This window comes from Varroa jacobsoni, unplaced genomic scaffold (assembly GCF_002532875.2).
Source record: "Varroa jacobsoni isolate VJ856 unplaced genomic scaffold, vjacob_1.0 scaffold_1302, whole genome shotgun sequence".
NCBI lineage: Eukaryota > Metazoa > Arthropoda > Arachnida > Mesostigmata > Varroidae > Varroa > Varroa jacobsoni.
In genome coordinates this window covers 303,597-330,945 of record NW_019214204.1, presented here as the reverse complement: position 1 = coordinate 330,945, position 27,349 = coordinate 303,597, and the positions used below count along the sequence as shown (strand labels likewise).

The 27,349-nt window shown below is 38.4% G+C and overlaps 3 protein-coding genes and 1 long non-coding RNA gene across 4 annotated transcripts; 1 reads left to right on the top strand and 3 right to left on the bottom strand.

Moving 5' to 3' along the window:
- Positions 1-709: 709 nt before the first annotated feature.
- LOC111268603 (uncharacterized) lies at positions 710-3,155 on the top strand. The gene is made up of 3 exons (XR_002685309.2): positions 710-1,111; positions 1,373-1,462; positions 3,109-3,155. It is a non-coding gene; the product is annotated as an uncharacterized LOC111268603 (long non-coding RNA).
- A 7,679-nt stretch (positions 3,156-10,834) lies between these two features.
- On the bottom strand, positions 10,835-13,422 carry LOC111268581 (uncharacterized). Its single transcript, XM_022847645.2, has 4 exons — positions 13,158-13,422; positions 12,365-12,423; positions 11,792-12,093; positions 10,835-11,215 (listed from the first exon to the last, which is right to left on the bottom strand). The coding sequence occupies exons 1-4, from the start codon at positions 13,177-13,179 to the stop codon at positions 10,951-10,953; spliced, it is 648 nt and encodes a 215-aa protein (XP_022703380.1). The 5' UTR covers positions 13,180-13,422; the 3' UTR covers positions 10,835-10,950.
- Positions 13,423-15,395: 1,973 nt separating this feature from the next.
- Positions 15,396-22,045, bottom strand: LOC111268605 (uncharacterized). The gene is made up of 4 exons (XM_022847678.2): positions 20,974-22,045; positions 18,415-18,751; positions 17,695-18,013; positions 15,396-17,125 (listed from the first exon to the last, which is right to left on the bottom strand). Exons 1-4 carry the CDS (start codon positions 21,829-21,831, stop codon positions 16,819-16,821), a joined length of 1,821 nt encoding a protein of 606 aa, XP_022703413.1. The 5' UTR covers positions 21,832-22,045; the 3' UTR covers positions 15,396-16,818.
- A 2,219-nt stretch (positions 22,046-24,264) lies between these two features.
- Positions 24,265-27,005, bottom strand: LOC147752351 (transcription elongation regulator 1-like). The gene is made up of 2 exons (XM_086971747.1): positions 26,830-27,005; positions 24,265-26,293 (listed from the first exon to the last, which is right to left on the bottom strand). Exons 1-2 carry the CDS (start codon positions 26,901-26,903, stop codon positions 26,095-26,097), a joined length of 273 nt encoding a protein of 90 aa, XP_086827873.1. The 5' UTR covers positions 26,904-27,005; the 3' UTR covers positions 24,265-26,094.
- Positions 27,006-27,349: the final 344 nt, after the last annotated feature.

Here is a 27,349-nt window from a genome sequence, read left to right as displayed (position 1 = left end):
TATACCGTATTGAATATTAAGCCACATCTCGCTTTGAGCCTGTGACAACGCCTCATAGAGGTTGCTCAAGTAAAATTATATTTAAGACATGAATGCCAATATTACCTCTTGCAATATATTATCTTCGTATTGTGCTTTTCGATGAAATTGATAAATTAGAAATAAATACCTATATGTATCTATATTCTTATCCCTCTAGCAGTATAGTATTCTTGTACTTGTATACTAATATTCACCTTTTTTTTTTGTTTTTTTTTTTGTCATAAAGAAACGATGTACCATCGAAATAACCATACAGGTTGCACGTAAATAAATTCCTCTGACATATTAAATATTGACGTATCTCAAAACAAAAGACAAATTCATTGTTGTATCGGAAGGATACTGAACATCGACTAAACAGAAAATAGCATGCCGAGGAAGTAATAGACCAACCTTTACAACTATAAAATAGGTTTTCTGCTTGTAGGAAAAAAATTATTATCTGACAGCATATCATACAGTGTAAATGCAAACTTCAAAATCAAGAAAAAAAAAATCGAATCATTGCAGTTCCGCATCATATATAACAATATGAATGCAACATAAATTGTCAACAGAAGTCTGTCGTGACAACGGATGAATTTCAGAGGCAAACAGCTGCGAGTAAAATTGATATCTGAGCACAGTTATTGTTGTTATTGAGATTTCTGCCATCAACACAACCTCAGAGATATAAAGTTAACCCCCTGATTAGACCTACGCAGTAAATTAATAAATCAAAAATAGTTGTTAAAAAAGTATTGAAGATATCAGAGTATCCTGAATAGTTACCTCTTATACGTAAGCTTCCGCAACGAAGCACAACAAGAAAGACAACTCCTAAATTCTAGAAGATGCGGATATTTTCCGATGTGGAAAAAATTGAGTAAATAATGTAAAATGTGTAGAGAACACTGTGTATTCGCGTTATATTTGATTTCAAAATACGTTGTCTTACGAGTCAAGCCAACAAAAGGTTGGGACACCTTTTTGGAACGCTGGTGGGAGGCAAACCTAGAGTGTACATCGCAGTAATCCTCAATCGAGATTCAGTACATCATGGAAACGATGTATGTACAGTGACGTTAAGGTAGGCATTATTTATCATGTAAATAATTGTGCCGTCATGCTTAAATATCTCATACGATATCGACTTCCATAAGCACTTTTTTTTTAATTCTGATAGTTTAAAATAAGGAACCTTTTGAAAGGATGTGATTATTACGGATCACGATCAATGGCTTTACACCAATATGAAGCAGCAAAAGGAATAGATATTTCTCTGAGGTAATTGATTAGTTCTGCATCATAAAAAGACTATGATTTATAACTGGAAATGTCTTATATACAGGAAAACGCCTGAGAAAAACGAGATGGTCAACAAGGTTCGTATATGGTCTACTTACGTCGAGTACACACGAGAGAAAATCTCGTAAACGAGGTAAGTTAAAGACTCCGCGCCATATTTCGATTCAAAATTACTTTCTTGTAAAAATAAGACACACGATATGAAAGAATAGTATACACCTTGTTGCCAGCCTCTCATAACTACGTGTTTTAATTCACTATGCCAGAAACAATGCATCAGAGCCCAAAATTTAAATGACCATAAACCAGTTTGGATGGCCAAAAGAGAAATACTTCGTCTGCTAATGATGAACAGCAAGAGAATTAGAGGGTAACACATACATATGGTAGAAATATTATAAGGCAGAGAAATTTTGCAAAGCTAGTGCAAGGTGAGAATCTCGATAATCTTCAATTCTGTAACCAGATTTAACTTTAGCGTGCTTAAAACTGACGTCATTAGGGTAATATGTACCTACTTCGTTTAAAGACATCATAAACTTTAAAAAAATTATGCTCTGTCGTAATAATTATAATTCATGGGGGACGAATTCGAAAGTACTAAACGGACGAAGCACCAATGACGTAATTTAAATGCGTCACAAAATTATGCCGTTCACCTGGTCCGAACCATAATCTACGCATACCGACGACGGTTTTTTGTAAATCCGTTTTTTTACAGTATTAGACACTGCTGGTATCCAAGCACGTAGCGGCTTCTAAATTTTACAGCTTAGTAAACTAAACTATGTACAGATGACCGAGATATACCTGCGCTGGTGCCACTCTGAGTAATTGTTTCCTATGGTAAAGGCCGTTCAAAAGTGTGGGACATTTAATACAGAGACAAATATATAAATGTCACATGGGGGACATTAGTGAATATTTGATAAGAGCATTTTTCTTTGAAGGGCTATAAAATGTATACCATATAGTGAACAGTTTTGCAATGTAATTCGTAATGCGACAATTTTTAACCCCCAGAGCTTGCGGTTCGCAGTTAATGAACATGGTAGAAACGTGACATGGTCATGTTCATATGTACATAACCCTCACGTCATCGAAGTTAAGGTTTACTCGGGATAACCAACCGATATAAGGCACGAGTATAAACGATTATCATTTGAAGCTCTTTCATATTTTCGGCCACGGGAGCATAATCTTGATAAGCTCAGCCACTCGAAAATTTGTGCCCAGTGCTCAATTGCAATACGCCTACAAACAAGCTTTCTTCAAATCGGTGCGCTTTAAAATCCCTGTTCAATGAAGCGACGCCGAATAAGATCTTAAATCTGTTCATTCACGCAGATTGAGGTAATCCTTTTGTGGGATTTCTTTCTCCATACATCATCCTCTGAATCGCCCCCACTTCTTCGGTAAAGCTTCTAAAGGAAATCCGGTTGAAAAAATCGACCGACCCGCGCAAAACTGCTTATGCTCTTTAGACTAGTAGCACTTCGTTTTCTCTTAACTATCTTGTATATCCGTACCTCCCAGTTGATTATATGAGCCAGTTATCGTAAATACCTCAATGTGAGGTTTATTACTACCGAACGATTCTCAGAAAAGGGATACGTCAGCATAAAGCAGATCAAGTCAAGTGGTATTGTCATTTGGCTTGCAGTTTCTTCAGAAGTGTTTCATTATGTATTTTTAAAAGCGATAAGTACACCTAATTTTCTAACTAGACACGGTTCAGATTTTACGTCCGTCCATCTAAGCCGTTACGCATTGTTTCAGATGGCTGGCCCTTTCCAACACGAAATAAAACGCGGACCCAATCTGTCGGTTGTAAACAGAATGACTAATAGAGTTGTCATTATACTATTGTAAGTGTTAACTGTAATGTTTTAGGTAGCTGCTAGCCAAAGAAGATTAGATGGGCTGCGTTAAAGGGTTTAGTAACATTTTGTTGTCCTTTCTTATGTTGAAGTAAATAATTATAAAAAAAAAAGTAAGACTAATCTTATGATCCTATGTGAACCCGATTTATGTGCGCCCGTTGTTTCATTCGAGTTTGGGAGTACCCCCTGATCAAATTGCCATACTATTCTTGGATCGACCGTGTATTCTCTACGATAAGTAGTGACCCACAGAGCTGTGTTTAGGTGATTATCAAATCATTCGAAAAATATCTGCACTGTTGTATGTGATAGGTTAGACGAAATTAAATCTAATTTCGTCTAACCAAATCATTTAGTCGGATCAGACTGCGGAGACCTTGCTAGTAAGGAGCCAAGCCTCAGCTTTCGCTGGGATCAGAAAGGTATAACTGGCACATTCGTATTCGGTATTTGTGCTATACTAACAGTAAACGTAAGCGTCCTTCGCAAAGCTTTGCCATCTTTTAGAGCAACCACCTATGACAAAGCTACTATTTATGATACCCAGCAAAGATGAACGCATCAGGTATATGTATATATAGGTATACACTTTACGCCTTTATGTAATCTACGTATGCTGCTGGCGCTAGCAGCGCTTAGCGTCAGCTTGGAGGGTTCATTGCTTCTTTAGAGGCAACTTTTCAACGAAAAGCCTGCTCGAGCACCATCTTCGACGGACAAGTGTAACAGCCAACCCTTGGCAGGCCGTTTGCCAAGACCTGCGCCGCGACGCTTGCGTGTAAATGCGTGTGAATCTCCGAGTACCCGAACAAAGTGGCGTACAAGAATAATATATCAACATTTTCGCGCATCTTGTACGACAAAGCCTTGTTACACATTTTCAACTTAATATATATAAAAGGTAGGCAAGGGAATGCCTGGCAGCCTGTGATGCTTTCAGGCACAACGCTCTACTATAGCGGACAAGCATGCAGCCGTGCAGTAATGTACTTTGATATATTAATACAGTATCTTTATCAGGGCTGCTAAGAACGCTGTGTTAAGGGTGTTGTGTGTGCGTATGTATATATATATATATATATATATATAGGCACGAGGATCGAGCATGATGTAGAAAGATCGAGGTGTATTTTATTTATTTAACAGTTGTTCTCCTTTTGGCTTCGGTGAGGGTTCTAATATACGTCCGAGTATAAGTATATAATTATGAGCTTATTCCGCACTAAAAGGAAATAAAAAGGTGATCAATAAACTTCTTATTGTCTAGCCCTATATGAACCAACGTCTTCGTAACTTTACAGGCGTCAGCACGGCAAGGTGTTGCGAGCGTTAAACGGCAAGTACGCCGACTCGCAAACGTTGAGTATTGCTTTTGGTAGCCATATCATACTTTTTAAGATGTCTTTTGCAAAATAGAACGGGTATGATACTGTACGAAGCATACGAACATTTGTAACTAATAAAAACCTTTAATTTTATCTAAGCATATGGAACCTGTCAATAGCATCGTAGCGTTTTTATACTATACCATTTGATTCTTTATTGGCCTGCAAATCAAAGGACGTTTTCACTGTGTTTGCAATCTAGCATCATACAGCATCTCGACAAATAAAATGTTCGGTTCTGGCGAGCTTATCTATTGCTTAATTTGTTGGCTAAGAAAAGTAGTCCTCTCGCAACGTTCGGTTTTCCAAGAATCGGATGAGAAATTTTTTTATTCTTTCATTCTCTTTCGAATTCAGGTTTCATCCAGAAGATATGGATAAATATTAAATAAACAAAAAGTTATTGCAGTATACTTTACCTTTGTATATTGCTAGGCAACACACAAGGGTAAAGCAACTACAGATTTTTTAAATTTAATCTACAATTATTACACTTGTTTGTATTGTAAACAAAAAAAGCTCTAAGGTTTCGGACGATGCTCTAATTTGCGTTTATTTATGTAAGTACAATTCGCATAAGGTTCTGACCATTTAAGCAAAACATATAAAATTTTAGTGAACGGTGAGATATGACCTTTTTAGAACGACTATAGATGTCATACAGAGGCAAATTTCGACAAGAGTTACTTTTCGCATATTTTAATCATTGCGACTCGTGCCTAAAGGACCTACCTCCAATCTATTAACCCGCTTAATCTCTCTATTTTTCGGGCTTTATGTCCGGTATCGCTGTCAGGCATTTTATCAGACGACTGGATTGCAGCACGAAACAAAATGCCCGGGTTGGAATCCAGACCACAACGTAAGCCAGTAAGCTATCACTTCATCTATTTCATGGATATCTATCCCGTTTCTTCTCTCAATATTTAGCAAAAAAATACGCTCGAAAAAAAAATTTGCAGAACTTTCAGCTTTTGAACAAGAAAAACAATCCAATTACAACACTTTCATAAACCTGACCTTGTTATTGCTTTCTAAAGTGAAACCCAAAGTATAAAACGAGCTCGGGACCGGCGAGATGCTCGCTATAATTTTGAAACGAAAACTCTAATGCCTACTACGTACCAGTTCTATAGGTATGTATACAAGCTCTCTGAATTGTACTTAGTTGAATACTCTAGAACTATAATGTTTTCTACACACATCTACCATTAATGTCATTACCAGGCTAAAATGTCTCTCGGAACGTTCTACCGAATCGTCAATGCATATATACATATGACATATACAATCGCAGTAGACGCAGCCGCAGTGTTTTCAAACTGTAATCAATCGTCCTCAACATCTACGCGCAAAGAAAGGTTTACTCAAAAACACGAACGTATTATAGCATACTAAGGCAAGGCTCTCGCTGATTGCAACAGGTAGAGACGTGAACAGAATTATGTAGCTAGTCTGCCCGTACAAAAACAGATTGGACGGTTTTCCTTGATGGATTTTGAAAGCATTTAGATATCGACTATCTAACATGGACTGTGCATAAGGCGAAACTGAAACAGGGATTCAGATCTGAAATGGCCGACGGCTGAATCTAATGGAGGGTTACGGGTTGTATATACATCTGTGTTAGTGCGCATCAGTTGAGAACGAAATGTATAGGAAAAGTTCACGACTACTCGGGTCGAATTTGTCGATTTGACACATTTGGACGGATTGAGGAGTATGGACTGATACGAAAGACACTGAAACCTTCCAATTGGACGCCTAGTGCCAAGCAATTACTGTGAACTTCGGGCTTGCTAGGATGCCGTCAATTCAGCTTTATTGGATTGAATGGCAAGAGTCAGCAGCTGACTACATACAAAAATCTATATGAACACAATCCTTGTCCTGAGTCCTGAGAAGAACTAGATCAAAGCCGCAGATTCGTACAATCTAGGAATGTAACGTAAACCTTTCTAACCATGCTTATTGTCTATGTACCGTATAATACAAATAAAAACCACTAATTCTATTAAGGTAATTTATCATCTATACAGATCTTATTTATTCAATAATGTCAACCAGATAGACTATAATTAGTCAAATGTATGTATTATATTTAAATTTCTATAATTCACATATGAAATGAATGCACTTGAACGGAACTTGTCAGTTGCTAAAGCACTCACTTTCTACTATTCTAAACAAAGGATTAGATGAATTGAAGATAAAAAAAGCTGTACCTTAATTTCGGATTCAGCATGTTCAGAACCTCGCCTTGATTACTTTCATAAAGCCATGATGACGTATTTGTTTTCTATACGTTAGGACTGATGACACGATGAACAACAAGCTTACGTAATATATATATATATATATATATATATATATATATATATCAATCCGTTAGCGTTTATCGATCGGGTTGAAGGGAACACGAAGGCGGCTGCATAGGAGGGAATGCTGTGGTCAATAAAGCATACATAAACCCCTTCGACGAAAACAACAAACGAAAGCCAGAGTAACCGTTTCCTCAGCGGCATAATAAAGTATCGAAAGTGGCTGGCACGGCCTTTATCTTATTGGCTCTTTGTCGCAGGTTTGTTCTAACAGTTTTACACCTTCTACCGGTCCTCCAAAAGCTTTATAAGTGGACCTTAGGGAGCGAATTCATGCTACTTACAAAGACACAAACTTTAGTAGTCATTTAAAATTATTATCTCATGCTTGCACACACCCGACAGAAATAATATGCATTTATGGTGCAGTTGCATTGGCATGTTGTGCCGTTCATTTTTACGGAACAACCACTAATCGTCTTTTCGTTATAAACCCAACTTCTTACCCGATGTACTTTCTTGTAAGGATGCTAAGTCCAAAAAACGCTTTTTATTCTCAACGGTTTTTATTCTACAACACACAAAATGTGGACAACGTATGTGGACGGCGCAGCAAAAACAAAAACCCACTTATTTCTTAGAATACGAATGGATCGATAATTTAATGAAATTTTTTTTTGAGAGCTGCAATTTATTCGATGATGTGGACTGACACGCATGCTTTAATAAGCTAACTTAAATCTGCGGTATCGTTTACTTTCGGTCACTTATCACGAGTGAGCTGTGAATAAAAGGGGGGAAGTAATTAGCTTTCTCCCTCCTGTCGACATCACTCGAAATTTGATATAACCGTATGATTTTAAATCTGATCTTTGTATCGCAAACGCCGTCATGTATGACTGATAGCTCTGTTTGAAGGTTCTTTCGACCTGACAAGTCTTTTAAGGATAAAAAGCAAAAAATTTTACAATGTCACCGCATTTATTGGTTAAATGATGTATTGCGATCTCAGTCAGTAAACAGAAAGGCAGATCTTTTGTGGAGTTCGAGCACTGACATGTCCGATTCGTATACTATTAAAGCGATTTTCGTAAGTCTAGGGTCAATTATTAAAGTTGATTACATCTAAACATTAAATGAGCGCTATATATAAAAACCAGCATTATGCTTACCAATTAACAACCATTATTAAACAAATTTGATTATCGTCGTCAAAAAATTAAGTTTAAAAAGTGAAGTGTTACTTGAAAATTACAATTTTACACTAACCGGCAGCTGCGAGTAGGATGTTATCGACATAAAGCGATGAGTACACGACGAAAAACAAGCATTTCGCCGAATGACGAAGTTCAAGAGCCTTTGACGTAAATCTTTCATAAACAATATTTCCTGTAATGTAATATTGAGATTTGGATAACATGACTTCAATAAGTGACTGAAAAAAAACATTACGTAAAAAGCACAAAAATCAATAGAAAACAGTGGAAACTAGCTCCACACCGCTCATTCATATATTATTACACAAGAACACTGCTATTCACTATCAATCAATAAAGAATAGTCCTTTTTTTCAGATCCAAAGTACACGGCTTAGCATTTGTCCCAACGCAAAAACTTGGACTCACAAAATCGTCTATCTCTATTTAAAGCCAGTGTTTATAGGCCTGGGAGCGTTCAAAAGATATGCGCGTACACTATTACTCCTTCACGGCTTCCTGCTGGACTAGGCCGTACCCAAAGCTTGCCACTGCTTTGCCTCATTCATTTCTCGTTCACCTAATCTCACTCATTATCGATTTGAGGATAACCGGTTATTTATCCGACATTAATTTAATAAAACATTATGCAGGCCTACTTACCGATCCACATGTTTTCAGCTCTAGAAGCTTCACGCAACTGGTCGAGCAAGCTGCTCGTTTGTCGCTCTTCGTCACACCAAATGCTACCACACTGAGAAAGCTAAGGAGGGGGCATACACGAAACGTGACAAAACCTCTTTTCCTCGGATTGTCACTAAAGGCGAGGCGTTATCGAGACAGAGTCTTCACTAGTCTTTTATAATGCCAGACAGAAGGAACTTTAATGGGTCTTATAAACAGACCGGGGTCGTAGGTGTTCGATTTCAGTATTCCGGTTGGCATATTATCGTTTTCCGTTTGCACTGGCCTCTAGTGGCTTGACATAACATATATCGAATATGCTCGGCCTTCATAATTATAGCTAGAACTAGACGTCGGCTAACATAATCTAGGTATTAATGCTCATTCATTTCTCAGTGAGGCAACTGACTACATAGAGTAAAGGGTGTAACTAGTACCAGTTTTAGCCATGTTGTGTGTTCTAATAGTTTTAATCCCAGAAGATCTTCCTAGAAGAGAACAATGCAAAAATCCTACAAAGCTATTATTACATCTGACGGCATTCTCGCCGACCGTTTCGGAGACGTTTTTTGCATGGAAGAAAACTATAATTCGAATAGGCAGCTTTTTGAAGTACGCGATCTTTCTTTGGACATGCGTAGCTGTTTGCAGTCAGTCGTAGATTTCCATGTCGCTACAGAGTCAGCACGGACATAAAGCCGAACTGACAAAGCGTGCAACACTTTCGCGTGTCCATAGTTTCAGGTACAAGTAGTCAATCATCAGTATACTACAGTAGGCCTTGTTCTTGGCCCGCGAAAGAAGCATTTCAATCTTAGCAAAATCGATCTTGCCGGTTTACGTTGTAGGTCTTACTTACCCTATAGCAGTTTTCCCTTATTCGCATAGATGCGTCATTTGTTTGATGAACCTCCAAATACAGTTGAATGCCGCCGTAATAAATGCGTCCATTTGTATTTAACGAGACTTGTCATGGTTGCTAACTCAGGTATAGCGGTAGTTCGCGAATAATTGTCTTAGATACTGCTAAACGTTATACTTAACGATTACGCATATAATTACCTCACTCCTGAACTCTAATCCACACGATTTGTTTTTCTCTAAAGAGTTGCTTTAATATAATAGTAACGCTTGCACATAAATAGAAGCGCATATAAATATAGATGGATATTACCGAATAGTACACCTGTACCTTTCGTTCACAGGATTAATTTCAATTCTAGAGATTTTGTTAACGCGATTATCGATGAACTACTGCAGTTTGAAGAACGGACAGTTGTTCGCGCTGAATCGCTTACTCCATGGACACACAATGAGTACGATCGGAAGCATGCTTCATCACACGAAGTTCGACTTGTAATATAAGGAGACTCTCATTGCAGTGACCCCATTGTATTGTCTTCGCTGAGATGAGATAGTACGCGCATACTTCTGATGGCTTTATACACTCCGCCGCAGTTTGAACAAACCTATCTAATTGGCTGTCAGAATCCGACACAAATGCTTGTTCGTAACAGAAGAGAGACCTAGCTCATCACATCCAAATCACACGTAACTTAAATACATTGAGTTGACCCCCCCCCCCCCCCCCAAACCTGGTATCGAAGCTTACACAGCTATAGTAGACCAAATAGCGGCAACAATCATTCATCGCATTAAGGTTTCCCATTGTGTGTTGCCAACTGCGTTGCTAGAGTTCCACTTAAGCACATAGTTTACGGTATTTCAAAGCGCATAGCTCCAAAAATTTTACTCCAACGAGTTGGGCAATACCCGCTTACACAATTTCGTCTCGAAACAATTAGCAGCCTAATCGTATGAACTAATTTTTATATGGCACCGAAAAACACGAAACGTGGAAAAATTATGAACACGAAAACATCCCGTATTTCTTGAGTTAGTGTAATTGGTCTAAAAAAAAACAGGCAAACGTATGTGGTCAAGGTAATACCGACCACAGTAGACATCGGATGCAAGCTAAGTGTCTGACAGCTTTTTGTCTACTTGCGAATAACTCAACTTAAAAAACAGCCATAACGAACGAATGTGAATTTATTGTATAAACTAACTATTGACTTCTCTATACTCCATCGTCATGTTCTACCGTAGTCATCATCTACTGTACTGACCGCTGCAGAAAATTTCCAGATAGTTAGGTGAGAAGCATATAGCAATCCTGGGCTTGTTTCTCCAAATTTTTCTGGATATCGGCGATTTTAAGGGCCATGATCCACAGTTGGAATGCGACGGCCCTTTCATAAAGAACTCTGCGATCCACAGGGAGCGTCCTATAGAAAATTTGAAGCGCTTCGTCACCCTTAGCGTTGATAGAACTCACGCTACTATAGATACAAACGAGCGATCGGACGTCATATGTGCCCTTGTCATGCTCCATGATTCTCACGCCATCCGATAACCTATATAGAAAGGATAGATGCAAGATTTGCACAATTTATTATCATTGCCGTTAACAACCAACAAGTCTTCGCGCAGTTATCGTCATGTCTGTGCCAAATGCTTTAAACAAACTGTGACTGCGTGTACTTTTTACACGTACTTTTCTTTTAGGAGACTCTCCCTAACTCGGAACTTTAAAGCGAACTTAGCGATGAGCTATTTTAAAACCTTTTATTTTTCATTCTGTACATAGCTATACGAAAACGCATGTTTAAAAGCTTGGTTTGCCAATACGTTACTTTACACAATTGCAGGCATTCAATGCTTTTTGGTGATGGACATTTTTATTGAAGGCCCCCGTGATAGCTAGGTTTGAAAAACGAAAAGCTCACTTAGAATTCCTATTTGAGATTCCGTGCAGCTAACATACTCACGCGTCCCTGGGCGCTCATCGTGCTTATTAGAGATACGTTTCGTAGCAACCGAATATGCCACGATTGTTATTTTCTATATCTCTGTGTTTAATGTGTAAGCCTAGCCGCAGGAGGTGAAGGTCAATAGTGATTATTACATGAAACAATGTACGCATTACTCACTGGCGGCTTCCGTTTGCAATGGCTTTATCGACAATACGACAAACGTCATTTCTGAACTTAACCCAAGCCCTGGCGTTATCATCACGTTGGCGGTTCTCCGCAGCAGCGTCTTCCATGCGCAGTTCGCTTTCGGGCTGGTCAATTTCGCGTTTTCCGAGATGCCGTCTTAAAGCAGCTTCGTGTAACTGGATTGCTTTATCTAAAGGTTCGGGAAGCTTGCTGATTGCCCGAATTGAGGCATCTCTGACTTGGGCTAGCTGAACCTGCACCCAGTTGGTATAATTGGCTACACACTGCCTGAACTACACGGAAAAGAGTTCACATTAGAGGAAAACAGCTATGCCTTAAAATAAACATGATTGGTGCGCGACACAAGATTTAAGCATAGCTCGCTGTTAATAAGTTTTCTGTCAGAAGCCTAAACCTTGAAAGTTCCGCAATTGTTCTAATAACGAAAATAGAAATTATAACAGTGATTAACGCTAATCTGAAAAAGAGTGGGAGAAATTGGCCTCGTATTGATAGCCGCAGCTGCGTGAAGCGATATATCTATGTAAAGAAGGTAAAACATACCCCTCTATCTTTCAAAGAACATTGTTGACCATCCACAACCGCGATAAATGCGAGAAAAGCTGCAAGATTTAGAAAATGAATAAATGCCCAACAGAAAACATCGAGCGAAGACATGAAACGCACATAGTTAATACTATAACACCAAGGTACAATAAGACTCTGCTTGCACCGAAAAAAATGACTATATGTGCTAGAGGATGGTAACCATGCCAATCGTATAATAATAGTATGTATTCCTCAAAAGTCGTCAGCCGCGTTTTTTACTATTAGCTTTGTATAGTACGAAACGACGGCACGCACACAAGTAAAAACATTTACTCAATACAGGGAGTGCATAGGAAATTACGAGCTCATAGGATAATAAATAGCTCTAAAATAAAATACGAGCTCAAATAAAGATAGAAATAGAATTTCATATTCAGCACAAGTTACATCGATTTGAAAATGAACGCTTTTATAGAACAGATTTCATAATTGAATGAATTTTCGTACGGTTCAAAACTTGCTGAATAAGCAGTATTTATAATTGTGACTTTTACTACAGTTATTAGTAACGGTGAGACCTGTGAAAGTCAAAACTTTTTTTGAATATCGTAAAGTCAAGGACGATTTCACGAATTTCGAAACAAGTCTTCTTTTTTGATCTTTAGTTGTCTGTATTGCCTGATGATCTATTTTATATGTCAACCATAATGCTACCGTCCTCTACAATGAAATGTAACATATCACAGCATTGTGCTGGAATAGCACAGACAAACGATTGAAGCAAATTTACCCACGCCATAGCGTTTACCTGACGCTAGCAACAGGTGCATTGTCCTTACTGATAGTTTGCAATTTTGTTCTGTTCAGAGAAGACGCTACACTGCTAATAGTTGTATTGTCAGTCACTCAGCACTGAATGGATTGTGAGGACGCTTGTGCACGTGTGAAATTTAAAGGCGTAGGAGGCTACAATAGGCGGAAAGTTGTGTGCCTAGCGACCCTGTGTACACTTTGCGAGAATGTTGAGCCACTTGAGGGAAGCAATCATCTGAGCAAGCAGACATTGAAGGTTGTGACTTCGTTGTCTCTGAACGCTCGGCAGCATGATTTATGTTTTCGAATTAAGGAACCCTTCTTTCCTGCATACATACAGTCATTGTGGCCTTAACTGAAGCTTACAGAAGACATAAATACAGCTATACACCAGTGTATATATCTTAGGCACTACTTCTAAGGGCATAGTAATATGGGCGATGGTATATTATCAGACCGTCGACGCCTAAAACAAAAGATGTTTTCTCTTCTTATTAACGTACTGTACAGACACTGTGATATCATTCACTTCTCAGAGATCGGGCGTCATTATTATTTGCGTGTGATAATTGAGCTAAAGATCAGATGTCGTCTCATCAAATGTTGTCGACTTATTCAGTGGCAAAGCCAGCTTGGAGGATTTGGTATCAAAAAAATTATCGCTTGAGTTATGGAAAACTTACTGTTCGCGGCGGTCTTTCCTTGAACCCGTGTTTATCTAACTCTGATGCACTTATGATTTAGAAATACTGAGCATATCGTTTCTTGGTTGCCAGTGCCTCGAGGGTTGACGATTACGCCGATATATACCGTTTACGGGAAGTTTCGATTGACAGTATCCATTTTGGATTGGATTGTTCCACGCATCCAGGATGCGGTAGCCATGCTGCCACTTAAGGTTAGTCACCACAAATGGAGGCATCCGTTCCATAAGTGAGCATTGCCGAAACAATTAGGTTAGAGTGTTATCTAAAATTATACAGCTTTCGGTTCCAATTCTATGCAAGGAACTGCCAAGCCCATTGACCTAGGCTATACCTACGATTACTGGTGGGAAAGATCCTAAATTCGGTACAGATTCAATATTTAGATTAGCAAATGCCCTAATATCCAATATTTTAATAAATTTCCAACAGAACCAAACTGCTGCGCCAGAGAACAGCTAGTTAGCTTCACGACGTTAACGTTTTAAACTCGTAGGACGTAAATGTAGATTTGCATTAACGTTTCGCGAAGACCCGTTGTTATTCCATGGTCACGATGTTTAGCTTTTTTGATTTTAAATCTAGTTCACTTCGTATCACATCATAAGGCCATAAATTTAACAATTTAATAAATTTAATTAGTCTTTCCAAGGCACCGAGTCTTAGAAAGATTCTGTAGTTACAATAGACCTTTCCACTTACTAATTATCCTTTTAAGCCTGGAAAAGATCAGGTATTTTATAACTGTTTTACTGTAATTTTTGGCGTTGTTCTTCGTTTGCGTGTATTTATCTTATGGCGCAATGTTGTGCAATCAGTAATACCGCTCTAATAAGCACAGCCCGTCAAACAAACTACGACGCTAGAGCAGTAATTAAACAACGCATGTACTACACGAACGTGGTTCGAAGGTTTAATTGGACCGTTAAACTTGATTACGAACAAGCTATTTTTGCTCCTGGAATTAGCGACATTGAAATAATCTAGCTAAGGGCCCGAATTCAGTTGCACATTTAGGTACTATCCTATAGACATTATAGGAAGTTCTAAACAAGCTTAGATCTAAACAACAGAAAAAATGATCTCTTGTTTGCGCACCACCGGCGTTATCGTGTTTTCCATAATAAATAAACGTTTTCTTTTTGTAGTAAATGCTTCGTAAATTTTCTCTACGTAGTGTACTAGCTGCATCGATGAGCTTGTAACCATAAGGCAATATCTATTTCCACGCGTGATTGATGGCAAAAAGATGAAAAATTCTTTACATTGCACCTAAGCTGGCCTTCTAAAGACATGAACTGGGTATCGTTAAATTGTCTATAATAGTACTGCGTTTTCGTACAGTATGTAATTCCATTGGTCTGATTCGAAGTAATTAACTACCTTATTATGAAAAATTAACGGCAAGGAATAGAACGGACCGGAGGAAAACTTGAAGCACTGCCTCTATATCCCAGGCTCGTCACAAAAACAGTGCAAAATTCCGCTAAATTTGCAATTTATGTAACCAAATTTAATAACGACACAAATTTTGCGTTCAGCGTTTTATCGCTTAGACCAATATATGAGTCTCATTGTTGTATTTATTGATATATCAGAGGGTTTTCGATTTCGGTCAACACTTCGACATGAAATAACAACGTATTTATATTCGGTATGATTTATTGGTAGCGTTCTTCAGATTGCTTCAATTTTTCTTTCTCGAGTAGTAATTACATTTTTTTTCTTGTATTTTAGGCTTACATTGTAAGCTTGTTTCCTGTTTTCCAAGGCAATATATCTACATTGGTGTTAAAAGGACAATTAAATGAAATGTCGCGCATATTAACGTACGGTGAACATTCGACAAATGAGGCTGCTATTGTCGACTATTATATCGACAAATAAGCGAGTTATTGTACCGTCTATCATTTTTGTATAAGAAACGAACCACTTACTATTTGACATATAATATAGTAAATTAACATTTTCTAGCCACTTACATCTTGAGTAGTTCATTGTTGACCCATCCTTTTCTAACTGTTATCATTAATAGCCTGCCTAGTTACTGCTAGGTTTGCCTTTGAACTTAATGAACTGACTCGTCACACCTTAGGATTATATAATAACATTCGTTGTAAATTATCATTGTAGTCTAAATGTATAAAATCGTAAGATATGGATGCGCAAATGACCTCTTCTCCCATATAATTGCTTAAGAATAGACCTCAGTCAGTAATGACAAAGATGCCATGGTAAACCTTCTATATCGAACTAAAGAAGTTATTTCACTCATAAAATTATGTGCTTTCCCCTTTCTCAAAACGCTTATAGTATATAAATAATGTTACATCTTGAAATACCATACAATCTAACATTTAGTGAGTACCATTTTGTCCATTACAGTATCATGAGACAAGCTAATATCTTTGAACGAATGATCTTTTCTTTAATGTTACCACATATAACTGTTGTAGGATTGGATTATACCGTTGCATCGAACAGCGTTATAAGCCTTTTCTAATTTTGCACTTACAATTAACTTTATCCACCGTTATCACAATAGCATAAGCACTGTGAAAATATTACTACACAGTTACTTAACAGCCAGTTCTACCTTATTTCGTAGGTTCTACTTTAAAAATGTTACTTTAAATGGGTTTTACTCTTTTTCAAAGGTCACTTAAGTTGATGCCACTCTCAGCAGAGTTGCAATAGCACAATTCTATATAGCGTGGTCAACGTATTTGCAACAAAAATGTAAAAACTTGCTATCGCTATTCCGATTATTACCCGTCGTACTAGTTCCATTATCGTGTCTTGCCCGGAAGATTGGAATCTTTAGAGATTCCAATCTTCCAGAAGCTTCCACGAAGGCTAATGCTATTACAGTTACTACTATTGTACGGTAGTGGTCGCTCTACCGCAGGTGCTACATACAGATTTCACTTCATTAACTCGTTCATTTTATGATTAAGGTGGGTGATGCCTGTGGTCGTCATCGAAAAATCCTTGAGGGAAAAATGAATTGAACAGGTTTACTAGAGCTGGATCTTCAGACATGAATGGCGCACTGCTATTCTTTGTCAGGGCGCTAGAACTGCGAGCGATTTCTTCCGAGAAAACGGACGATGCATTCATTGAAGATCCGCTAGCAAAGGACTCGGGTGTGTAGATTACAGAGGATGACTTTGAACTTAAGGTGTTATACACTGACCCACTTATCGCCGACGGGGTCGTCAATAGATTCTCGTTTCGCGATTCCTCGGATGATAACAACCTACAACACAGACAAGTTCGAAAGGGCTTGTTTTAGTAAGCGAAGTCGAAAATTTTAAGTCACTTAAGTGCTTTTTCAGATACTTCGAGTGGTTCTGCATTTATGAGAAATCGATGAAGCTAGACTTTAAGAGTCGAGAACGTTACAGTACAAATTAAAGCAAGTAAATGTAGTAAACAAACTAGTACGTCGGGTAAACGCTTTGTGTAAGACGTAGGTAATGTTGACACATGCTTTGTCTGGGTGATTGGAGAGATAACCATTTGTGTGCAGCACGTCAAATTTGCAGTAGACCCCTTAAACTGAGCGAGTCAACCATTTATCAATGATGTATTATTGAGTATCGAAAAGATGCTTAAAATTTCGCTCAAATTTCGACATCACGTTCTAACATAGAGTCTCAGAAAAAAAATGGTTTCAGTTCATATTCAGAAAACCTGTAGTTTGCACACTATGATTGAACGCCATTTATTTAATGCCGGCCCTATTTACCGTTTCTTGGCAACTGCAATAATTTGTGATTCCTCGTAAAAGAAGACATGCAAGAGGGAAAACAGGGTGCTTCTTACCAGCGGGTCTTAAGATAGCTATGGCAGCGTTCGGTCGGAACGTGATTTGCGTTTGCAGGTAGGTCCGCATTTGAAGCAACAACAGTTAGATGCCCACGCGGAACAGCGGAAACTCCGCCCGTGTTGTGTAAATACATATAAGAAGGTGCAGGTGATCTCACTGTCGGCATAACGCCGCTCTGCTGGTATTGAGAGCTAAGAGGTCGTCGTGCACGAAACAATACGGGCTGTTCGGCACCAGGAAGAGAAGCCTTCACAAACGAGTGATCGGTGAGGTACCAACGCAAGCCAATTTCAATCATATCCGAAGGATGGCCTCCTGAAAACGAGGCACACAAAAGCGAAAAAACAAGTCTAATGATGTTATATATTGGGTTGACAAGTTTTTTTTTTTTGCACTCAAGGGTACGCCCGCGTCAAGTCAGACCGAGTTAATGGTGGCTTCCTTTCTGAAGTTATTCTGAGATGAAGTTATTCTTAATGTTAACAATTTCGGCCTCAAGCTGTACGAGCAACTTAAACTTACCCGGGTGGAATTAATTGTTCTCTTTACTTCTACTTATACATAATTGAGAACCTTATGACACTTGGTTTGGCAGGAGTATCGACACTTAGAGAGTGCAATCATGGCAAAAAAAACCTCAAAGTGTTCATAACTATTTGTGAATCAAATGAAAGTGTTAATAAACTGTTCCCTGGAGTACGAAATATTATGCCTACCTGTTAAGCCCGTATGTGCTCTGGTTGTGAACAGTCTAATTACTGGCGTATATTCTCCGTCAGGCAGACAGATGTCTACCCCGTGAGAACCTAATTTAGGAGCTTGAACAGCATGGACAATTGTCTCAAGGTGCAGCTTCCATGGATGGGCCATCCAGGTAGCACCAGTAAGATAATTTAGTGGCGGCAGGTAACGAGCGCTTGGCGTACTGATATTGTACCCCAATGGAGGGTCGCGAGGTACAAGGTCCACCACCAACGAATAATGGACGTCGACTACAAGCTCTGCAGGCCGTATATGAACGCACGGAAATGCCGTGCCCCCGCTCACGAAAAGCTAAAAATATAACAATTGTAAATCGAATACATTATACTTTGAAAAAAAATTACGAAAACTTGCAAACTAGTCGCGTTACCTCAAGTTTACCCATGTGAATGTGGGACAGAATACAAAATCATAAAGTATATTTAAAAAAATCTACATTTGGCTTCTATCGAAATGTTCACTACATTTGTGCACTTCTAACATACACTAAATTTGTTCCCGTAAATGGTTTACCTCACCTTCATCGTAAGTGCTCGAGCGTCGCAGAAAATTATTCTTGAGGGAAAGTGTCTGTCTGGATCCTTCATAATATGCGCACTCTGTTGCCTCAAAAATGTCAATTTGAACCCGAAAAAAAACCACGTTTGTTTCTCGAAATTTTGTTATCTTCAATCATTCACAGCAAAAATGTCATTAGCCTGATTTGTTTTGCAGGACGGTGTAGGATAACATCGGAGAATTAAAACCACTATAATGGCAAATTGCAGCACGCGACAATTTAGGACAAATGAGGTGATACACAGTGCAGTTTACTGTTGCGAAATAAAAAAAAAAACTACCTGAATGCGAGCTTCATCTATGGGAGGGTCTGGGTATAAGGCTTATATCCTATATACAAGGATTATACCATTGTTTAAAATTAATGTTAAAAAAGAAATGATAGATATGCTTTTTGAAATTTTGCTCAATAAACACATTTACAAAAAGAAGTGAAGTTTTTTTTAAGTAGGATTACTCTTCGGATGAAGGAACAGGAAAGGCTGCATTAAGAGTAGAACAGGTTGCACATGGGTTTATCAGACCTCAGATGCGAACCCGTCATCCGACAGTAAATGTATGAAGGTCATTTTCCTTCAAATCCTTGTCTTATAAATTGTTAAGCCTTTTCTATTTACTATTTACATCCTCATACAAAACAATGTCTTTCTATTCGATATACTACCCCCTCTTTCTTATTTTTAAAGAAGTTGTAGCTGTAAAACTAAAGCTTTTTACGCGGAATTTCATGACCCTGAATGAGACATTTTTTTCAAGAAGTTGCCTGTGTATTGTTTGATCAATATAATTAAGCTGAATTTACTAACACTGACAAGATCCTCCACAATTCTAAAATTTCTCAAAGGAGCAACAATCAAAACTTTTTTTTTTGCTGAGATAAATGAGAGGTAAATTAAAATTTCTCTCCGTCACGCTTTGTCAGTATATTTAGCTGGCTTATTTAAGTTTAGGGTATTCCGAATATAAATCTTTGGCAAGAACGTAGAATCGACAGTTTCTTTTACTTCAGGGATTTCTTCCGATGATGGATAGTCTCAGTGTTTTGATCGAATACGTTTCAAATGTGAACTATCACTTCTATTCTTGCCTAAAAAAGTCTTGCAAAGCGCTTGGCAGATTTGGAGAAAAAAATACAAAATAGGGAAACGTTTTTTACTACGAAGTTCGGTTTATTTTCTTTCCCCAGCAACCGGGATATTGACTTGAAGGGCTTCGGGGCTTTTTGCTAGTAAACTTCACTAGTACTGAAGTATTTCTAAGAACAGTTTCGCTCTTGAGTACGTTTTGAATAAGATTATTAATGACGCCATTTTTGGATACGTTATGTAACAATTTATGCGGAAACAATCTAAGAATAATCTATCAAGAAAGATCAGAAGTGCTTCGATAAAAAACTCAAATTGTAATTGATGGTATTATCCATAGTTAATTTTAGCACTATCAATATTTCGAACAAAAGTTTAAGATAAATATACTCAAAGGACAATTTTCACGAAAATGCTTCTCACAAGCTTGTGTCCCTGTTGAATATATAAGTTAGCAGGTTTAGTTCTTGACAACACTAAAATTGGTATTCAAGTACGACAGGGAAATCACACGTAGGTGTCAACCTCAGCGATACAATAAACATCTTTTAACACTTTCCAAAATATTTTTCAATTACTTTAGGTAGCAGGACATCAAACATTTTTATTTCATGGTATCTTTATAAACTACATTTCTTCCCGAACCATTGCGACCCATTAGTGCTTATAAATATATCAGACGTCGATAAATCTTGTTTTGGTCTAGAACTTGTTCTGTGGACGTGTATCACGGGCATCGAACAACTGAGTTTTTTCTGTTTAATCTCAAGCTACGGTGTTAACAAACCGTTTAGCCTGATCTATTCGACTTCACCTCATTCCTCTCCATAATATTGTATAGTATCGAATTAAAGCGAAAGTGTGAATAACCTGTTCAGTCCTGCGTCCGAAGAAAGGCCAAGGTACATTCCGGGTCGTGGTAACAACACGCGTCTGCTTTACGCCGTTGACAATATTGCTATTAATGGGTCGAACTTGCGCTGTTAATGCACCATCCTGTTTTAATTGCACCCTTTGTAGCTGCTGGCTTTTCTGATTGTTCCGTCCCCGAATTCGACTTTTGCTAGGTGTTCCAGCTTGGTGATTTCCACTTTGAAACGGTGTCGACTGGGGATGTCTCGACTGGCTAATGCTTATGTCAGTGTTGTTACCGTCGCTGTTATTCGCAGCGGTATTCACAGTGGCCAAAGGACTATCACAGTTACACCGGTGGATACCAAATGAAGGGCACAGAGAGGCTCCACATGAGCACAGAAGAACCCCCATTATCGATCCAAAGGGGAGTGACTTTTGGTGATTGATATCATTAAAGGCACTACTGCTCCCTTCCTGTAGGTTTTGCGGTAGATTTAGATTTGACGGTGAAGAAAGATTTATGAAATCTTGATGCTGGCCATTGCTGCAAGGCGGGACGACAATGCCTGATGTTGACGGATGTTGCGCACTTAGTACAGTAACAGAAGAAGTGTCTATTTGGTTCGGTCGAGCAACACTCGTTTGAATCAGAGGATGGGTAAACCTTGTCGAGTTCACCTGTTGGAGTTGCTCGTAAGGCGTACTTTGTATCTGCTGCAGTGGCAAACGTGCACGCATGGACTGCCAGGGTGCCTGCGAAAGGTGCGATTCTGGTCGCCAAGTGCTACACACGGCGGCCCAACCCCCAGAAGAGTCGGTGTGCCTAATCGGCTTGCACGACCGCTTACCGCGGGCACGTTTGCCATGAAACATGAGCCGGTGAAACACACAATTACCTAAATTAAACACAAGTTCACTGCGCACGTCTTCCGGCAACGTGCTTAGAAATTCTTACTGCTGCAAACCTTTGGAAAAGTGAAATTGAAGGCCAAACGCACTAGTTGTCTTACAGACCTAACATTGGTCCCTACTTGTCCATAGCTCACGCGTGCACGCGGATCGATTGTGCATAGAGGGTACCCTTCTCTACCCCGTCACTGACGGCTTTGATGCCTTTTCGTCTGGCAACTGTGAGTGAGAAACAGCGACGAATGAATGTATTTCATTTAAACTATCTAACCTAGTCTCACCCTGCCCGAAAGGTAGACATCACCTCTGAATCTGAATATCATTAATAGGTCTAATGCTACATCTATTCTTAGAATAGGTCCTCCATAGAACAACCTTGCTGCTCAAACAATATTGAAGGAGACGTTCCTTATTTTGCTTCTTATTTTACACCTTCAGTCATTACACTCTGAGCCTGCGATATTATTCAAGTCTTCAATGAAACATTACGATCCAGGTACGCCATGACATTTATGCCAATCATTCCGTTCATACGGAGCAGAATTATGGTTCTGCCAATACAAAACCTGTCGTCGCACTTGTATCAGTTATAGCTAGGTAAGCTGGGAAACCTGTTTTTCAGCAGATGACCTCTTAGTCATGCCCTTACTTTTCTCGCTATAGCATCCAGTCACACTTCATGTCTGGCACGAGGTTTCAGGGTCACGGAAGACAGACCCTTAAAACCCTCATGCTCATTTGGCATTCTGTTACATAATACCTTGATTAGGCAATAGCTGTATTAACCGCGTCATAATGCGCCTCACAATATGTACGGCTTACAAATTTTAATAATTTCTTTCAACAGTTATGAGGCACATAATGATGAATCAGCAAACTGTTGAAAAACTTACCTTACAATCAACCTGTGAGGAGGTTCTGAAGCGGAGCGTGATTAGGTTGCAGATAGAAAATTGAGTAAGCGATATCAGGCATTTGACCATCCAACCACTTCACAATGCACCCTACAAGTATATCCTTCATCTAATACAATTCCTGAAGTTCACGTTCTTCGTATTACCTAGCTGCTACAGTATCACTACAGATTATTATACTGCTACGCATATATTTAGTTGGACGAAAGAACACCACTATCCGAATAGCAACAAATGGCAAGTACACATACGTTGAACGAACGAACACATTATGATACATTGCGAACAGTTATGGTTTCCCATGAAGAGGCAATGTTTCATTTCTAAAAATAATGGTTTATCATATATAGCCTTCGCGTTATATATTTCTATGTAATATATCACAGTATTATAATAAAACTGCTGCAAATGGGTTCTTCTTAATCGCGTGTATGGGACAGATAAACGTCAACGGTTTTTCGTCACCCTGCTCTACAAACCAGAGTATGCCAATAATAATAAGATCTGGTTCGCATGATATGCGAAAGCACTTATTACAGGTAAAAAAGGTATCTTTTTAATGAAAATTCACTTATTTATCGATTTTAACACTGGATCTTCAAAAATTACTATAATCACATTGTGACAGATCTGCCGATTGGTTCGCTCATTATTCTTTAAACACATAACGATTTACCAGCGTTTTTTCCGGTTTTATAGATTTTTTCTTCATGCTAAACATTGACAAAGTTACTTTGATCTGTACGACGGGCTGACGGCTTGTCTAATAATATGCTAAACATTGACAAAGTTACTTTGATCTGTACGACGGGCTGACGGCTTGTCTAATAATATGTTGATGACCTAATTTATGGTAATTTTTAACGACTTTCAGCTGTTGGCTCAGAAAGATTTTACTACACTTATAATTTTTCTCGTTAGCTTATTTTTCTCATTTTCAAGATTTTTGTCATATATACAATGGTATAATAAAGTCCTGTCTACGACCAACAGCTTGATTCCTTTTTTTTTGCATATTTGAAATGTATTTGTTGTCCACTTCATCTTGGAACAGGAATATGCTGTAGTCTATTATTGCCTATACCCCTGCTAAGCTGTTGAGCTGCTAAGTATTGCGAGCCGATTCAATAAGAACGAGCCATATAAATCAAAATCGGAACGTAGTACCAGCAACCTGACACAAAAAATGACTAGGCAGATACTTCTCATTTTCTTTGTCATACTAGATGAACGCGTGACACTTTGTACTCGAAAGAATCCCGGGCACTCTAAATTTGTTGTGACTTAAATTATCGATTAGATTTTTAAGGGAATAATTTGACAATATTTTTGGACTCTGCATGAAAACTTCGCTATAATTAAGCCGTATCTACGCAGCTCTTATGCAGATTTCAAATTACAAGAGAAATAGCCTGTCGAGAACGCTTTGAATAACTAAGGGAAAGCGAGAGCACGTATAGATAATAAAAAATAAAGACACTGATTTGCGAGTACTCAACATTCCTTTGAGGGTTTATTTGGTTAATCGTTGTTGCTACTGACTTTTAAATGCTACTTGTTAATAATTGCTTCACTCTACCTCAAATTCGTCAACTATTATAGCCTTCCAGTGAATACAGACGCTAACTGGCTCAGGCCTTATTTTTCAATATACATATTTCAATAATCTAGAACATATTAACATAATGTTAGCGTCAAACTAATTCGTTAACCTCGTAAACCCGCATTATCTGTTTAATCACATCAGTAATGTGTGTTTCCTCCATATCTCGTTTCTACTGTTAACTTACCGTCCTGGGTGGGAGGCTGTTGATGTTGTTGCTTCTACGCTCTTCACTCTTCCATTTTGAAGCCGGCGTTCTGGCTGAGGCTCCGGCTGTTGGTATGAGGCTTTGTCATAGCTGTCATTGAGAGAGTTTGTATTAATGTTGTTTTTTTCAGGTGTTTCGTATAATATAAATTCAAGATAGCGCCTAATTGAAGAAGAAAAACCATACCCCGTCGCAATTATGGAGTCAGTTAGGGTTTGTTATACATAACGAAATTTGTTTTTCTTGAGCGCTATCATTTACCTTTCTAGATATTCTCTGCTGAATATATTTTTCATGTATGCACCTCACCTCACCTCACGCGTATCTCACCCTATAGTTAAATAGATGTCTCGCATATCCAGTGATTTATAGGTGCTTTTGTTCTTACTGTGGTGGTAGATATTGGCGTGCATTCAATTCAGGCAAAAACAGAAGCAGCTGACGGTCTATTCACTCGACACGAAGAAAGGAACTCTTCTATTCATGGTTTATTATGTTGCTTCGTATCGTAGCTATGTGGTCTCGATTATTAACGAGATATAATTGATTTTTATGGACAATAAAATAAACACAGTAGTTATTAATATAGCAATATTATAATTATAATACTAATCATTTAATTATCTAACGTACATGTGTATAATAAACAAAACTGAATTTTGGTTACCATCCTTATCTCTAGCCATCTTTCAGATTATTTGTCTGTTGCATTTGGGCGTAAGTGTGTGTCCCCGCCTATGTATGAATATGATTTGTATATATAATGCAGTGAACGTGCTGCACCCTCATGGTGGTATATACAAATAGCTAAAGAAAGCATTCTTAAGAACTATCAAGAAAGACTTATAATGAAACCCACAACATTGATTAGATGGATGGTTAATAATACTACCCCTCGCTTCAATAATTATTGATGTCTCGTTTTCTCTCTTTCTCCTCTTCTATATAGGAAGAGATTTCCCGAATACATTGCCCGCCAATTCACCAAAAAGCTGCAAAAAATACCTACAAATTCATAAGACTATTGTTAGAGTCTTCAATACAACTCCAAAGCAAAACTTACATAAACCTTATCTAACCAATCTGTCGCACAGGCACAAACACAATTTCGTCCGCGCACACAACTGGAAGTAATCGCCAGTACGTAGTAGCTATCAACGTCGCGCTCAACTCGAACAGGCTGTCTTCAAAGGCTGCCATCTCCGAACGGTCATGTATTCAGGTGCGCCGGCAAAGTGTAAACAGGAGAGACCTTGCTTACGTCCGTTCGAAGTTAAAACGAAAGCGGTGCTGTTGAAGTAGTTTGTCAGCAGCAATGCGGCGTCCTCTCATGGTCGTCCTCTCGGATCTCTGAAATTGACGGTAGTCTTGCTTGCGCAGGTGCACCCTATAGACGCAATGTATATTATACGAAGTGTACGAAGACGTGTGCACGTCTCTCGTTCAAAACATCTCCCTTTTTCTCTCATCAGTTTGCCTCAACTTCATCTTGAGTGGTCAGCCTATTTGTTCCTACGCTGTGGATCGGATGCAGTTGGCGGTGGCGGAACGCCCTTTCTATCCAGCTCATCAATATATGCCGTTAGAATTTCGGTCCGTTCGTCGGCGAGACTTGAGAGAACTAAATAACGCCTGTCGTTTTCCAGCACTTTGAGAATGTCCTTTAAGTGGCTTTCAGACTCGTCCACGAGTTTTTTACTTCTGTAATTTTATGTAAATACCAGGAAATTGAAAATCAAATAAGATTAAAAAAGCCATTTTTCACATATTATCATGTTTAATTACGCCAAACTTTCGCTGATTTTTAAAATCGTTTTTTTCTAAATTTTTTACGCTTCGTTCTTATAAATGTCTCATGGTAACCCTATACTTTGATGTAATACAGCATTTTCCTAAAATCGTTACCAAAATTTATCAATAATAACAATAAAATAGTTCTATAAAATTTCAAATATAGTTTCAGCAAAATTAGGCAGCATCTCGGCGAAGAAAACGTGTGAATTTTTCACTCAAACCTAAACATTCTATCAAATACTAGATGATGAGATTCTTTCAAGGAAATCAGCATTCTCGAAACAATATCACCTACAACCGACTTAATCCTAAAATCGAACGTGCAAATCGAGAAATACAAACTACCAATCACAGAAGATTGGACTTCACATGAAACTAGTCTGAAGCAACGCTTGTTGTAGCACTCGATGTACAACTCAAAATAATGAATGTACGAAACTTACTTGTAAGTGATAAGCTTTGTTTCAGCGAGAAGAGCTCTAAAGTTGTTCTTGGCGGTTGAAATCTGATCCTTCATCCAGTCTTTGTATACCTTCTCGCATTTATGCTCGGATGATGAGTACTTCGCATAGCGAGGATCATCCTTAATATACTTACGTGCCTAAAAGAAGTTACCAAGCGACATTAGAATATATGCCTAGATCAAAAGCATTACAGTAAGCTGCGATATTCTGGGATATTATTGCCAATTGAAGCTACAATAGAACAAATCCTTACTAGTGACGAAATTACAAATTTTATACTCCCTAGTTGCACGGGCATCTTCAAACGGGAAACGACTCAACATGCCATATATATAAACTACAAATTGTACTTTGACGGGTCACAATATTACCTAGCTATGCTTAAAAAACAAAGGGATTTATCTGAAAATTGAGATATATCTGAAATAGCCACATATATATATATATACACGTACACAGTGAAGGCAGCCTATAAACGTCAGCGGGTACTCTCATTCTA

Coding starts and splice junctions, on each gene's coding strand:
- LOC111268581 (XM_022847645.2), bottom strand. CDS start 13,179: ATGCACCTGTTGCTAGCGTCAG. Junction 12,424..13,157: donor GCACCTGTTGCTAGCGTCAG/GTAAACGCTATG, acceptor TAAATCTTGCAG/CTTTTCTCGCATTTATCGCG. Junction 11,216..11,791: donor ATTGCAAACGGAAGCCGCCA/GTGAGTAATGCG, acceptor CTTTCTATATAG/GTTATCGGATGGCGTGAGAA.
- LOC111268605 (XM_022847678.2), bottom strand. CDS start 21,831: ATGTTTCATGGCAAACGTGCCCGCGGTAAGCGGTCGTGCAAGCCGATT. Junction 18,752..20,973: donor TCGGACGCAGGACTGAACAG/GTTATTCACACT, acceptor TTATATTTTTAG/CTTTTCGTGAGCGGGGGCAC. Junction 17,126..17,694: donor AGCTATCTTAAGACCCGCTG/GTAAGAAGCACC, acceptor TCTGTGTTGTAG/GTTGTTATCATCCGAGGAAT.
- LOC147752351 (XM_086971747.1), bottom strand. CDS start 26,903: ATGAAGGATCAGATTTCAACCGCCAAGAACAACTTTAGAGCTCTTCTC. Junction 26,294..26,829: donor ACAAAGCTTATCACTTACAA/GTAAGTTTCGTA, acceptor ATAAAATTACAG/AAGTAAAAAACTCGTGGACG.